The sequence below is a fragment of the Staurois parvus genome, unplaced genomic scaffold (assembly GCF_062004578.1).
Source record: "Staurois parvus isolate SC_StPar_1 unplaced genomic scaffold, SC_StPar_1.0 ptg000157l, whole genome shotgun sequence".
NCBI classification, from domain to species: domain Eukaryota; kingdom Metazoa; phylum Chordata; class Amphibia; order Anura; family Ranidae; genus Staurois; species Staurois parvus.
In genome coordinates, this window is record NW_028317953.1 from 7576530 (window position 1) to 7591332 (window position 14803).

At 40.8% G+C, this 14803-nt stretch overlaps 1 protein-coding gene across 1 annotated transcript; it reads right to left on the minus strand.

Annotated features, from left to right (window-relative positions):
• Positions 1–231: 231 nt before the first annotated feature.
• Positions 232–14426, minus strand: LOC149463199 (histamine H3 receptor-like). The gene is made up of 3 exons (XM_089675750.1): positions 14342–14426; positions 7726–7892; positions 232–990 (listed from the first exon to the last, which is right to left on the minus strand). The coding sequence occupies exons 1-3, from the start codon at positions 14424–14426 to the stop codon at positions 232–234; spliced, it is 1011 nt and encodes a 336-aa protein (XP_089531876.1).
• Positions 14427–14803: the final 377 nt, after the last annotated feature.

Consider the following 14803-nt stretch of genomic DNA (forward strand, 5'->3'; position numbering starts at 1 on the left):
ATAGAACAGAGGAAGATTTCTAGTAACAATCAGCACAGGGGACACATCATACTAATGGTAAATTATGTCTCTTGTGCTGATTTTTTATGTTTTTCATGTTCTTTAGCTAAACTTTTTTTTTATCATTTTAAATGTGAAAAAGTATTTCCTGCTCATTTCATAACATATCTACTTTTATGTATGATTAAGATATTTTGTAGGGTGTGTTTTTACAAATGAATAATGTAATATTTAAAGAGTCAACAATTTGAGAAACAGCTGCCACAACAAGCTGAAGGCTTTTCTAAAACTTTTGTGACAAAGTGGATATAGTATAGGGTTAATTGCTGAATTGGAATATAACATCCAAACTGTAATATAGTACCAATACGAAGGAACACAATCATTGGGACATGCAGTGCTTATTGTTATCAACAAACTGTATGGCATCCAACATATAGCGAAAACTAAAACCAAAACTGCTAGAGATCTGGCCACCTTCTTGTCCCTGGAGAGTTTAATAACATGGATATTGTGATTATTTGGTATTCTACTTATCTGATCAGTTTGCAATGAAGAAGTGCTTTTACATGCAACACCTATTCTAAGAGGTTTCTCCTCTCTTCTCCACGTTCGTGCTGAAATATCTTTTACCCCATCTACAGAATCTAACACTTGATTAGTTGCTATGATGAATGGTACGACACCTTCCTTTTCTCCTGTTGACAGAGGAATAGCGGGGTTTATTTTTTTCATCTTGCGTTTGTTGATGTTCCAGTAAATGCTCAGATTAAAGAATGAAATGCTTAATAATGGAAGAAAGAAATCAAAGACTGAAGTGACTAAGTTGAAGTACCATGTGTCATAGAATCCCATCTCACATACATTCTCTCTGTTATCCCCTTTACCCACAAGGATAGATGGACTGTAAAGAAGGAAGGACACTATCCAGACTGCAGCTATTTTCAGAAAAGTCTCGCTGTGGTTCTTTTGTGAAGATCGGTAGAGAACCTGTTGAAAACAACATTGTCATCTTTAGTTCTGGTTAGGATATAGAAAAGTACCTTATCAGTTCCTATAAGCAGCATATCTATTATTTCTTTGTATTATTGTTTACAAAAAAATGTCATGATAGACTTAACATATTTGTACATATTAAAAGTCTATCTGAATTTTCAATTTAAAATACACTGAAAACTAAATATGTTTCAGGCGCATCAAAACAAAAGGTGTGCAAATGTATCCGAATTTCCGAATCACAACAGTAACGAATTTCAATGAGTCCGAAATAAATTATAATGAAACTAAATAACGTATTATCCTAATTCAAATTTGAAAATGAATTAGAATTTGAAATGGAAGCATATTGCAATAAATACAGTAAGGTATAAAAGTGAAACAAAATTCTAATTCATATCTAAGCTGCTTTCACACTGCTTCATTGCAAAAACGCATATGCATGTTTGCTGCGTCTTTGCTGTGTTTTTGCTGCACTGCGTTGCGGTTTTGATGAGTTTTTGGTGCGTTTTTAACCTGTCCATTTATATATGCCCCCACTATGGAGGCTATGCAAAATTTAAAGTTAGGTCCGCAGTATACAGGGGCCCGTTGACACAGGACTGCGGCTTATGCATACAGTTGCAAGAAAAAGTATGTGAACCCCTTGGGATTACGTGGAGTTTTGCATGAATTGGGCATAAAATGTGCTCTGAACGTCATCTAAGTCACAACAATAGAAGAACACAGTCTGCTGAACATAATACTACACAAACATTAGATGTTGCCATGGTTTAATTGCACATAACATGTAAACATTCACAGTGCAGGGAGGAAAAAGTATGTGAGGCCCTAGCTTAATGACTTCTCCCAGAGCTAATTGGAGCCAGGAGTGAGCCAACCTTGACTCCAATCAGTGTGATGATATTGGATGTGTTGCTGACAGCTGTCCTGCCCTTAAAAATCACACACCTGTTTTGGGTTTACTGGTTTCAAGAAGCACTGTCTGATGTGAACCATGCCTCGCAGAAAAGAGCTCTCCGAAGACCTACGATCAAGAATTGTTGACTTGCATGAAGCTGGAAAGGGTTACAAATGTATCTCCAAAAGCCTTGATGTTCATGTGTCCATGGTAAGACAGACTGTCTACAAATGGAGAAAGTTTAGCACTGTTGCTACTCTCCCTAGGCATGGTCATCCTGTAAAAATGACTGCAAAAGCACAGTGCAGAATGCTGCATGAGGTAAAGAAGAATCCCAGAGTGTCAGCTAAAGACCTACAGAAATCTCTGGCACATGCTAACATTTTTGTTGACACATCTACAATAGGGGAAAACATTGAACAAGAATGCAGTACATGGGAGGACACCACGGAGGAAGCCATTGCTGTCCAAAAAGAATATTGCAGCACGTTTGAAGTTTGCAAAAGAGCACCTGGATGTTCCACAGCACTACTGGCAAAATATACTGTGGACAGATGAAACCAAGATTGAGTTGTTTGGGAAGAACACACAACACTATGTGTGGAGAAAAAAAGGCACAGCACACCAACATCAAAACCTCATCCCCACTGTAAAACATGGCGGAGGGAGCATCATGGTTTGGGGCTGCTTTGCTGCCTCAGGGCCTGGACGGATTGTTGTCATTGATGGTAAAATGAATTCCAGAGTTTATCAAGACATTTTGCAGGAAAACATACGACCATCTGTCCGCCAACTGAAGCTCCACAGAGGATGGATGATGCAACAGGACAATGACCCAAAGCATACAAGTCATTCAGCAAAACAATGGCTGCAACAGCACAGAATACGCCTTCAGGAGTGGCCCAGTCAGAGTCCTGACCTCAACCCAATTGAAATGCTGTGGCATGACCTTAAGAGAGCGATTCACACCAGACATCCCAAGAATATTGCTACACTGAAACAGTTTGTGAAGAGGACTGGTCCAAAATTACTCCAGATCGTTGTGCAGGTCTGATCTGCAACTACAGGAAATGTTTGGTTGAGGTTATTGCTACCAAAGGAGGGTCAGCCAGTTATTAAGTCCAAAGGTTCACATACTTTTTCCTCCCTGCACTGTGAATGTTTACATGTTATGTGCAATTAAACCATGGCAACATCTAATGTTTGTGTAGTATTATGTTCAGCAGACTGTGTTCTTCTATTGTTGTGACTTAGATGACGTTCAGAGCACATTTTATGCCCAATTCATGCAAAACTCCACGTAATCCCAAGGGGTTCACATACTTTTTTTTGCAACTGTATATTTGCAAATGTGTGCAAACAAAACTGCTTGCTGCATTTTTGGTGCATGTTGGTGCAGTAAAGAAATCGCACTAAAAACGCACCTCTCCATTGAAATGAATGGAAAACGCTGCAAAAATGCATCTAAAACATAACACGTCTATGGGAAGTGCTTTGTCCAGTCACATGTGCAGGGGACAAAAGCAACACAAACGCATCACAAATACATAAAAATTCAATGGAGCAGTTTGTAAGCAGCCTAGAAATGTAACTGAAATGCAAAGGACCTGTGTGGAGAGTTCTATAGGATTTAAATGGATGTACAGTATTTTTAATGCATTTTTCTTCCCCTTTTTTTAACTGAAAAACTGATCAAAAACTGATCAATATGAAAGGGCCTTCATTTAAACCAAATACAAAAAAGTATTTGGTTTAAATGAAGGTGGGTCAATCATAATCTTGGAATCATAACATAAAGAATGAATCTGAACTTAATTTTGTTTTATTTATGTTATAATTCGAAGATTCTGATGAATCCACCTCCATCCAACCCAAACAGAGTGCATAAGTGTTATCTCCTGAAAGAACAAATTTACACATTAAGACAAACATAGCCGTCTTCTGAAATTCAAATTCAAATTGAATTCTAATCTGAATATACAAAACAAATTTGAATATGCTAAACGATTTCCGAAAATGAATTATTCTAGCATAACAAATATGATGAAATGAAACTTAATGTAATGAACGAATCCGAAACTAAAGAAATGTTTCTATCATGCACATCTCTACTTACCTGAGTAGAAAAGCCTTTACCCTGCCAAACATTTGCAGAGAAAGACCCTTGCTGGAACCATCATCCTTCTCTGCAACATGCTGGCAGGGGCCAGACTTTTCTAATCAGGTTGTGGCTTTCAAAAGAAAATTAGGTGCAAGACTTTGCACACCTTTTGTTTTGATTCATGAAGAATGTATTTGGCTGATTCAAACTGAAAGCTTATTTGGGTTTTTATGAGAAAGGCTATCATGCACTGCTCAAAAAAATTAAAGGAACTCTTTTTAATCAGAGTATAGCATCAAGTCAAATAAACTCCTGGGATATTGATCTGGTCAGTTAAGCAGCAGAGGGGGTTGTTAATCAGTTTCATATGCTTTGGTGTTAATGAAATTAACAACAGGTGCACTAGATGGGCAACAATGAGATGACCCCCAAAACAGTAATGGTTTTACAGCTGGAGGCCACTGACATTTTTTTCCCTACTCATCTTTTCTGACTTTCTTTTCTCTAGTTTTGCATTTGGCTAGGGTCAGTGTCACTACTGGTAGCTTGAGGAGATACCTGAACCCTACAGAGGTTGCACAGGCAATCCAACACCTCCGGGATGGCACATCAATACATGCCATTGCCAGAAGGTTTGCTGTGTCTCCCAGCACAGTCTCAAGAGCATGAAGGAGAATCCAGGAGACAGGCAGTTACTCTAGAAGAGCTGGACAGGGCCGTAGAAGGTCCTTAACCCATCAGCAGGACCAGTATGTGCTCCTTTGTGCAAGGAGGAACATGATGAGCACTGCTAGAGCCCTACAAAATGACCTCCAGCAGGCCACTAATGTGAATGTCTCTCTGACCAAACAATCAGAAACAGACTTCATGAGGGTGGTCTGAGGGCCCAATGTCTTCTAGTGCAGTATTTCCCAACCTTCTTCCAGTTGGGGCGCCCTTGAAAAGTATTTTCAGACTCGAGACACCCCTGTCCAAGGATTGGCTCACGTTACTGCATGTCGCGGAACACATGCAAAATTGTGCTCATACATGACACACAGACAAATGCTCTGCTCTTTGGGAGTGCTATGAATTGTTAATGGTACTCCACACATTGGCAAACATGGGGTGTTTTGGTGTGGCACAATTTAAAAAAAAGGGTGGGGGACTTCTTTCCCTGCATTTCTGTGGATAGGGCAGCCCACTGAAATGAATGGGATCCGCTACATGCAGTATGCAGCCACACAGATGTGAACCAAGGGCTTGTTCACTTGTGCAATTGGGGGTGGTAAAAAAATGCTGTTGAGCCGCTTTTACCACCACCACCCCCAATTGCTCCCCTTTAGCTGCAGAGGCAGCAGCGAGGAGTGTACACATGATGTTGCCATGGCTGGAAGTATACCACCAAGTGATTGGACTGCACTACAACCACCATGCAACTGTGTGCATTACATGTGGTTGTGGTGTGGTGATGCTGCATTTACGAGTTTAAAACAGGTGGTGAGGAAGCAACACATTGCCTCTTTACCACCTGTCAAATGCCTCTGAAAAGCAATCTGAGCATAGACTTCTTTTCAGAGGAGCAGCAGTCCATGTTGCTATTATAAAAAAGCCCTAGTTCTGATAGTACAGGAATAGGGGATCAGGATTAAAATGAATGCGCATACACACATACAAACACACACGTACACAGACAAACATGTCAACTCACATACAGACACATGTATACACACATACAGACACATGTGCACACACATATACTCTCACCCACACTTTGGCCAAACTGCAGCAGGGCAATGTGCATGAAGCATACAAAATAAATAAAAAGAAGTGCTGCACAACATTAGAAAGTAATGAAAACCTCATAGCAAACAAACAAAAAAAAGTGTATATATACAGTATATATATATATATATATATATATATATATATATATGTATATATATACTGTATATATATATAAAAATATATATATATTTTTTTTCACTCGATTACATAAAAACAATCACCAAATCTGCAATCCCCTGCTTGCTACAGTGCTACTACCATTGTTTGTACCTCCCAGAGCTCATATGCAGCTCACCGCAGAAAAGCTGTGTTTTTTTCTGCCCTCTCACACGTCAGCATGTGCCATCTCAGCTACCGACAGAAGGGCTCTGCCCACCACCACAGCTAGAGCAGATTGCTTACCACACTCCCAAAAAGCCACGTGGGACATGATGATGTCATCAGTTGCTAGGACACAAGTGGGTTGCCTGCGGAGCTTCCTGAATGCCAGTGACATGTGCATGCGCTTTTTACTCAGCGGACTGGCAACGCTGTAAAGAAAAAAACACTGCTGGTGCTGAGAAATCTATTTTGCATAGATTGGGGGATATTTTGTCAATTTTCCTGTGGCACTCCTGGGGACTCCTCGCGGCACCCCGGTTGAGAAACGCTGCTCTAGTGGGCCCTGTGCTCACTGCCTGGCAGCATAGAACTCAATTGGCATTTGCCACTGAACACCAGAATTGGCAGGTCTGCCACTGGCACCCTGTGCTTTTCATAAATGAGAGTAGGTTTACCCTGAGCACATGTGACAGACGTGAAAGGGTCTGGAGAAGCCGTGGAGAACATTATGCTGCCTGTAACATCGTTCAGCATAACCGTTTTGGTGGTGGGTCAGTGATGGTCTGGGTAGGCATACCCATGGAGGGACGCATGGACCTCTACAGGCTAGACAATGGCACCCTGACTATCAGGATGAAATACTTGGACCCATTGTCAGTTCCTACGCTGGTGCAGTGGACCCTGGGTTCCTCCTGGTGCATGACAATGCCTGAGCTCATGTGGGTATGCAGAGTATGCAGGCAGTTCCTGGAGGATGAAGGAATTGATACCATTGAATGGCCCCCATGCTCGCCTGACCTAAATCCTATAGAACACCTCTGGGATATCAGGTTTCAGTCCATCTAACGCCACCAGGTTGCACCTCAAACTGTCCATGAGCTCAGTGATGCCCTGGTCCAGATCTGGGTGGAAATACACCAGGATATCATCCATCATCTTATTAGGAGAATGCCACAACGTTGTCAGGCATGATACATGCACATGGGGGTCATACAAACTACTGAGTACCATTTTGAGTTGCCGCAAAGAAATTTCAAAGAAATTTCAGCAAAATGGACTGGCCTGCTGCATCATTTTTTCACTTTGATTTTTGGGGTGTCTTTGAATTCAGTCCTCTGTAGGTTGATCATTTTCATTTCCATCAAATGATGGGGCATCCTTATGTTCCTAATACATTACCCAGTCCATATCAGTATAGATATCAAGCATGATATTTTTTGAGATCTGATATGTTTTCAAAGTGTTTTTTAATTTTTTTGAGCAGCGTATATGTTACATTAATAAAGTTGGTGGTTCTTTTTGCATATCTGTAAAATGTTCTTATAGAACATTTTGAAGCTTGTTCAATAAGGCAAAGTTCAGTTGCCCACAGTTTTCAGACCAAAAAAGTTACTATGCACTACTGTTTTTTTAACAAAAAATATATTTTCTTATTAGATTGTTAAATACATTAGCAAAACAAAATTCAATAAGTAAATAGGAAAATATCACTTTCTCTTTGTGTATTTTCCTTCAGGCAAAAAAATGTTATCCCCCCATACAAGTGGACTCTAAAATATCATTCAGTAAGATATCACACAACCACTGCTTTCATTTTTATGACCATATGGATAAAGTCTGGTAAACAATGTATACTTACAGCCTTTGTTACAGAAGTAAATCTGTCATAACTAATCAAAGTCACATTAAGTGTTGAAGCTGTGCACATTGTATAATCAGCAACTAGCCACAACTGACAAAGATGTTTTCCAAGCATCCATTTTCCTGTAAACATATATGGTATGTACAAAGGAGATGTGAATGCACCTGCAAAATAACACATTTCTGTATTATTTATTATTATTATTACTGCACAAATTCTAGGGAACAGGTTACATAGTCATGTTGAAAAAAAAGACCAACATAAGAGAAAAAAGTCCATCTGGTTCAAACAATACCCCTTTCGCTGCCAGAGCTTTTTTTGCATTTTTTTGCACACATGTTTAAAAAATTATTTCAGGCCTGAAGATTACATAAACTCCCCAAATATTATATATTTTCTGAAAGCAGATTCCCTAGAGAATACAATAGTGGTAGTTTAAATTTTTTATGTCATCAGATATTACCGCAATGGTCTAGGAAAGGCAAGATTTCAGTACATAATACACTAAATGGAACTTTAAGGCAAACAAACACAATAAAGTACCCATATTTTTCATAAAATATAAAAGATGAGGTTGCACCGAATAAATAGATACCTAACATGCCAAAGCTTAAATTTGTGTACGCCTCCGAAATGGTGACAAACTTTAGTACACTATATTTTCCACAGGCGACGCTTCAAAAGCCCCTGTAGGTCATCAGTTTAGTGTTAAGGAAGAGGTCTTATGCTAGAAATATTGATCTCACTCCAGCGTGCACGGCGATATGCAACCTGTGTATCACAATCAATGTTTCATGTGTAGGTGCCCCAATATGTGCGGTTATGTTCGAATATGTGGGGGAGGCCTCATAATTTTTGGGAGAAGGGATGTTATGTGCTTGGTTGTAACTTTATTTATTTGCAACTAAAATAAAATAAAAATTTAACTCAACCTCTTTTTTTTTCATCACATAGGGGACACAAAGTCCCCTATGTGATGATTTTTAGGTGACAGGCTCTCTTTTTTGAGACATACAGGGTCTAAAAGACCCTGCATGTCTCCTCTGGGCTCCACTGGATGAATTGAAATGCAGATTGCATTGCAATACATGTATCCCTGGCTATTCTAGCCAGGGAAAGTGACAGCCATGACTCAGAAGTCGTCTCTGGGTCACAGAAAGAAGGAGAGAGGATGTTCATTCCGCCATGGCGCTTCCCAGGCCCGCAAACGTGCAAGCGGGGCCTCGATACATAATGGGAGTGTGTGGGGGGTATTCTGGCATGGGGGACTGTGCAAGCGATTGAGCGGCTGACAGGCAGGAGTCTGCCTGTCAATTTTATACACCGCAGCCGGGATTGTGTATAAAAACCCCTGCTGTCAGGTCTGTACGATGTACGGACCTGGAGGCAAAAGAGTTAAGCATTTCCGCGCAAACATCTGTCACTAATTATATCATGCAGGGGTTTAACAGAAAAAGATATCAGACTTTAACTGGCTTTGAAAATATACTATATTGCTGCCTTTATACACACATGAACTTTAATGGCATCCCAGTTTTATTCTGCAGGGTTCAATATTGAGTTGGCCCACCCTTTGCAGCTGTAACAGCTTCAACTCTTCCGGGAAGGCTGTCCACAAGGTTTAGGAGTGTGTCTATGGGAATGTTTAACCATTCTTCCAGAAGCATATTTGTGAGGTCAGGCACTGATGTTGGACGAGAAGGCCTGGCTCGTAGTATCTGCACTAATTCATCCCAAAGTTCTATTGGGTTGAGGTCAGGACTCGGTGCAGGCCAGTCAAGTTCCTCCACCCCAAACTCACTCATCCATGTCTTTATGGACCTTGCTTTGTGCACTAGTGTGCAGTCGTGTTGGAACAGGAAGGGGCCATCCCCAAACTGTTCCTTCATAGTTGGGAGAATGAAAATGTTCAAAATTTCTTGGTATGCTGATCCCTTAAGAGTTCCCTTCACTGGAACTAATAGGCCAAGCCCAACCCCTGCAACAAAACCCCACACCATAATCTCCCCTTCACCAAACTTTACACTTGGCACAATGCAGTCAGGCAAGTACCGTTCTCCTGGCACCTGCTAAACCCAGATATTCCCATCGGTTTGCCAGACAGAGAAGTGTGATTCATCACTCCAGAGAACATGTCTCCACTGCTCTAGAGTCTAGTGGCAGCATGCTGCATCTGACACTTTGCATTGCACTTGGTGATGTAAGGCTTGGATGCAGCTGCTTGGCCATGGAAACCCATTCCACAAAGCTCTCTACGCATTGTTGTTGTGCTAATCTGAAGGCCACATAAAGTTTGGAGGTCTTTAGCTATTGACTCTGCAGACAGTTGGCAAATCCTGCAAACTGTGCGCTTCAGCATGCACTGACCCCATTCTGTCATTTTACGTGGCTGAGTTGCTGTTGTTCTCAGTTGCTTCCACTTTGTTATAATACCACTAACAGTTGACTGTGGAATTTTTAGTAGCAAGGACATTTCACAGAAAGACTTATTGCACAGATGGCAACCTATCCTGATACCATGCTTGAATTCACTGAGCTCCTGAGAATGACCCATTCTTTCACAAATGTTTGTAGAAGCAGTCTGCATGCCTAGGTGCTTGATTTCATACACCTGTGGCCATGGAGGTGATTGGAACACCTGAATCCAATGATTGGTGGGGTGTCCCAATACTTTTGGCAATATAATGTATATTTTATTCCCATTGGTTGTTCATCTAAAAAAACATGCAAAACTGCCTAAGGACCTGTATCAACAAGCTATGAGCTTGTGTTGATTGCATTGGTTTGAATGTTTTGAATGTGTTGAGGGCATTGGTTTGACTTGAGATGCTTCCAAGACCTGCATTTGACCTGCTTCAAGTGGGTTTTGCATTCCATTAAACTTGTATAGGAATGTAGAACCCATTTGTAGCAAACAAAAGACCATTGACATAGCTCCTAATACTTAGTGACCAGCAACTCTAGGATCTCTTAAGCCCCACTGATCCCTATATTGGACAGTGGCAACCTACCCTGTAAAATAAAGAGTTGCCATAAAGAGGAACTCCACTCACCCCCCCCCCCCCCCACACACACACACACACACACACACACACACATACACATTTAACTGTTATCTAAGTCTAAGGTTGGGTGTCAAGTGCCTCTGGTTTAGGCAGCGGATGACATGAACCACGCCCACACTCCTCCAACTGCTGTGAATGGAATGTGAAACATCCTGGAATATGTGACATACATATCCCAGGAGGCTTCAGATCCATGAAGACTTCATTCTTGCCTAGGCGAGAATGGTGGCTGTGGCATACAGAAAATAATTTAGAATAGATAAACAAAGGAGGGAGGAGAACAATGATGCCCAGTGAATCCAGAGGATGAAGTTCTGCTTTAAGGTAAGTATTAGTCAGCTACATGTTAGGTTACTTGAAATGCAAAAGGGGAACAGTAAACTGCAAACTTAGAGAACACTTTAAGTTTGCCATCCTTTTTCCATCATGCATTAGTATTATTAAATAGTTAAAATAACATTTTTCATAGCTGTTTTACATAAATGCGTTGTAAAAAAAATGTATGTGTATCTGTTAATAACCTAGAAATTGAATTAAACCTGTAGATGAACTAAAAATAGCAATAGATAGTATATCTCATACAAATTCACAGTCTCACTGGCAGCCTGTCAGGATCGTCAATTGCTCCTAATCCATCACAGCTGGTCTCATTCCAGCATCCTGGTTTCGGTTATGATGCACTCTCCCTGTCTGTCCATCCACCTGCAAGGTGATTGATATGACCGGTCACTGATTGGAGACAAAACCTGATTGAAGCCAGCCAAGCCTGCAGACTAATGCTTGTGATAGCACTGGTTACATGTGCACAAGCTCCCTGGTTGTCTGTCCTGCACTTCTAGTTTGGATTCCCTCATTGATGACCTTGGATCAGATATTGACTACTCTCTGAACTCTGCCTGCCTTTTGACTAAGGATTTGACCCTGACTATTCTGAACCTTGTCTGCTTTGTATCTGGACTGTTATTGAATCACTCTGCCTGTCTACCAACCGCAAGTACCTGTTTGCTGTGCTCAGTTCACGCCTACCCCAGCGTGGTTGCCAGGAACAATAGCATTGTGTATAAGTCCTGAGGGCAACCGAGTAGCGGTAGGTCTGCTTGCCTTATGGGAAAGGGTTATGGGAAAGGGGATGCTATAGGTAAAGAAAACAAAAAGGTAGTTACAGTGTCTGACCACCTGCATTAGAGGTAGGCATGACCTTATCACAAGCCTTTAACAAGAAAAATTTTTTGTGAAGATGGACTCTACACGGGCTTGTTCGTTTGTTGAATAGATTTGCAAACTGACACGCCAAGTCCAGGAACTGTCTGTGCATGTAAACACACTCCAGCAGTAAAGAAGGAACTGGTGCCCAAGGTTAACACAAGCATAAAGTGGATAAGTCTACTCAATCTCCTGTGCTTGAAATTTGACCCCACAAATGATGCTTGGCTAAATCTCCCTCCTGTGCCTGCCGGCTATGCCTCGCCTTGCTGCCCTCTCAAGACTAGGGAAGCTAGCTAGGGACATCTAGACTATAGACTAGGGACCTCTGAGAATACTATAAACGTAAACACAAAACAGAGGGTGCACCAGCCTCGCGCATATAGGACTAGACTATTATTAAAAACGTGGTAAGTTATATACTCACAAGACCACAGATGTACAAAGGTTTATCACAACACAACAGCAAATTCTGACTTGCGCTGCATCTCATGGTAGGGTAAACAGAGATCCAACTAGGCTGATGTGCCCTCTGTTTTGTGTTTACATTTATAGTGTTCTCAGATGTCCCAAGGTTAACCCGCTTGACCATTTTTCCGGTGACCCCCATATGTTTTATAGCTTTATAAACAGTTGTATGCTATACTTTAAGCTTAGACAACGCTCTTCTGGTTCTGAAGCACAATGGGTTAATCTGATTATTACATTATTGCAGGGAGACCCCCAGTCTTGGGTGCTCCCCGCAGATGACCTAGCTGCTTCTTCATCAGACATGATGAGCCCTCTCAACCTCTCCAGGAGGGGGAGCCCATGCAAATTGCGCTACTCATTTATCCTCTTCTGAAAAAGCTAGAAGAAGATCCCACGGCCACTTTGTCGCCAGCTGCCCCAATAAGCTGAGAAACACCAAGAGTTTAATGGGCGGGGTCGGTTTCTTTAGACTATTGTGTGCCAGGTTTTCCCCAAGGTAAACTTTTTGTTCCTATACAACCTAGTTCTGCCACATTCTCATCACCTCTCAGCTTTTATAGATTCTGGTGCTGCTGGCAATTTCATTGATAGTGAGCTAGCACACCATCCAGAGATTTCCTTGACTTGGGTGCATAAACTCTTTTCAGTGCTAGCTGTTGATAACTCTGCCTTGTCTATGGACATGGTCACCTTGTGCACTGTACCTATTACTCTGACTATTGGAAAATTTCATAAGGAGACAATCAGCTTCTACTTGATAACATCTCCTGCTTATCCCTTTATCTTAGGTTACCATTGGTTTAAACTTCATAACCCTCACATAGATTAGGCTATAGGAAGGATTAAGTCCTCTCCTAGACTGCCTCTAGAACTGCATTAAAAATGCTGCCCAGTTGCCTATTTGTGATTCTTTTGTGGCCAATATCAGTCACTTGCCTTTATTACAGTCCTATTCAGATCCTGATTGTGACAACCTTTCCAAGTGTGACTTTACTTTACTTAACCAGTTACCTTTATATGACTCTGCTGTAGCAGAAGACACTGAGTTTATTGCATCCTTTACAGGCCACCACTCCAGTTCATTGCCACAGTCTGAATCTTTTCCTCATATAGGCCTAATTTATCTGCTGTTTTGCAGCTTTCAGCCCTGTTTGGAGACTTCCTCTAAAGTCAAATCCTCTGGATTACTCCTACCTTTTCCTGTCCCTAAATGCCCATGGACGCATATCCAGGCTAACTTGCCATCAAGTTCTGCTGCCTCTACACCTGCTGATGTGGTTCAGTCTGCCTCTGCATTATTTATTCCGGCCCAGCCCATGCCAATTTAGCCTCCTGCTGTTCCATATTCGGGACTTTCAGTAACCTGGCCTCATCCTACTGCAACTAAATCTGCTCAAACCTTTCTAAGAAGTTCCATACATTCAAATAATATCTAAGGTTACTGTAAATCAATGTTCTCTGTGCTGCAGCTGAACAAACATATTTAGATATCATATAAAGAAGTAAAGAGTTCCCACAATGTCCAATAAGGGTCCATGGCAATGTGGGGATTTTTTTGTGCCAACATTTCTATCAAACTGAAAAGAACATCAATAAAAACATATTTTTGATTTCATATTAAAATATAAAGATAATACATGTTTTTGTCATCAACTGCAGTTCCAACATAGAAGTGTACAATAGAGCAAGCATAGAATAGAACAGATGGATCAACCATAGCATACAACCATATGAAGATGTCAATAAACCTTAATGGTTTTTGTGGTGTCCTCTCAAGTGCAGACCTAAGATATTTGACATACTGTAATAAAGACTATTGTGTTGCAGTAAGACAGAATTGTACCTACTGTTAAAGTAATGGCTGGAAGACTTACCAATAAAAAAATCACAAATGGCCAGGTTGAGAAGAAAGTAATTACTCTGAGTTCTGAGCCTTTTGTCTACAATGAATGCTAACATAACCAGAATATTACCAAAAATTGTAAGTGAAATTAACAAAGATAAGAAAAGTACTATAATTTTTCTTTGCATGTCAGTTTGAAATTGTACCTCCAGATTTTCAGTGTCATTAAGAATCAGTAAAGTTACATGAGTGCCATTGTTCAGGTAATTAGTGTTCTGAACTTGCATTCTGACACCCCAAGAAATAAACAATCTACATAAAGCAGTTTCATATGCTGTTCTAATCTATAAAATTCTGTAGAATTCAAGACAGCACCTTCCTATTCACCTACAGTAACATGCAACACTAATGTCTGTCCTGTATTCCTATTCACTGTAGAGAGCTTTTATTCCTCAGCAGTTTTTTTTTTCTAGGAACTCCCAAGGCATAGTTA

Excerpts from the sequence above, each read along its gene's own strand:
- LOC149463199 (XM_089675750.1), bottom strand. The coding sequence starts at position 14,426 with ATGTTAGCATTCATTGTAGACAAAAGGCTCAGAACTCAGAGTAATTAC. Across the intron at positions 7,893-14,341 it reads CATTTGTGATTTTTTTATTG|GTGCATTCACATCTCCTTTG; the intron begins GTAAGTCTTCCA and ends GTTATTTTGCAG. Across the intron at positions 991-7,725 it reads TTACTTCTGTAACAAAGGCT|GTTCTCTACCGATCTTCACA; the intron begins GTAAGTATACAT and ends TGTTTTCAACAG.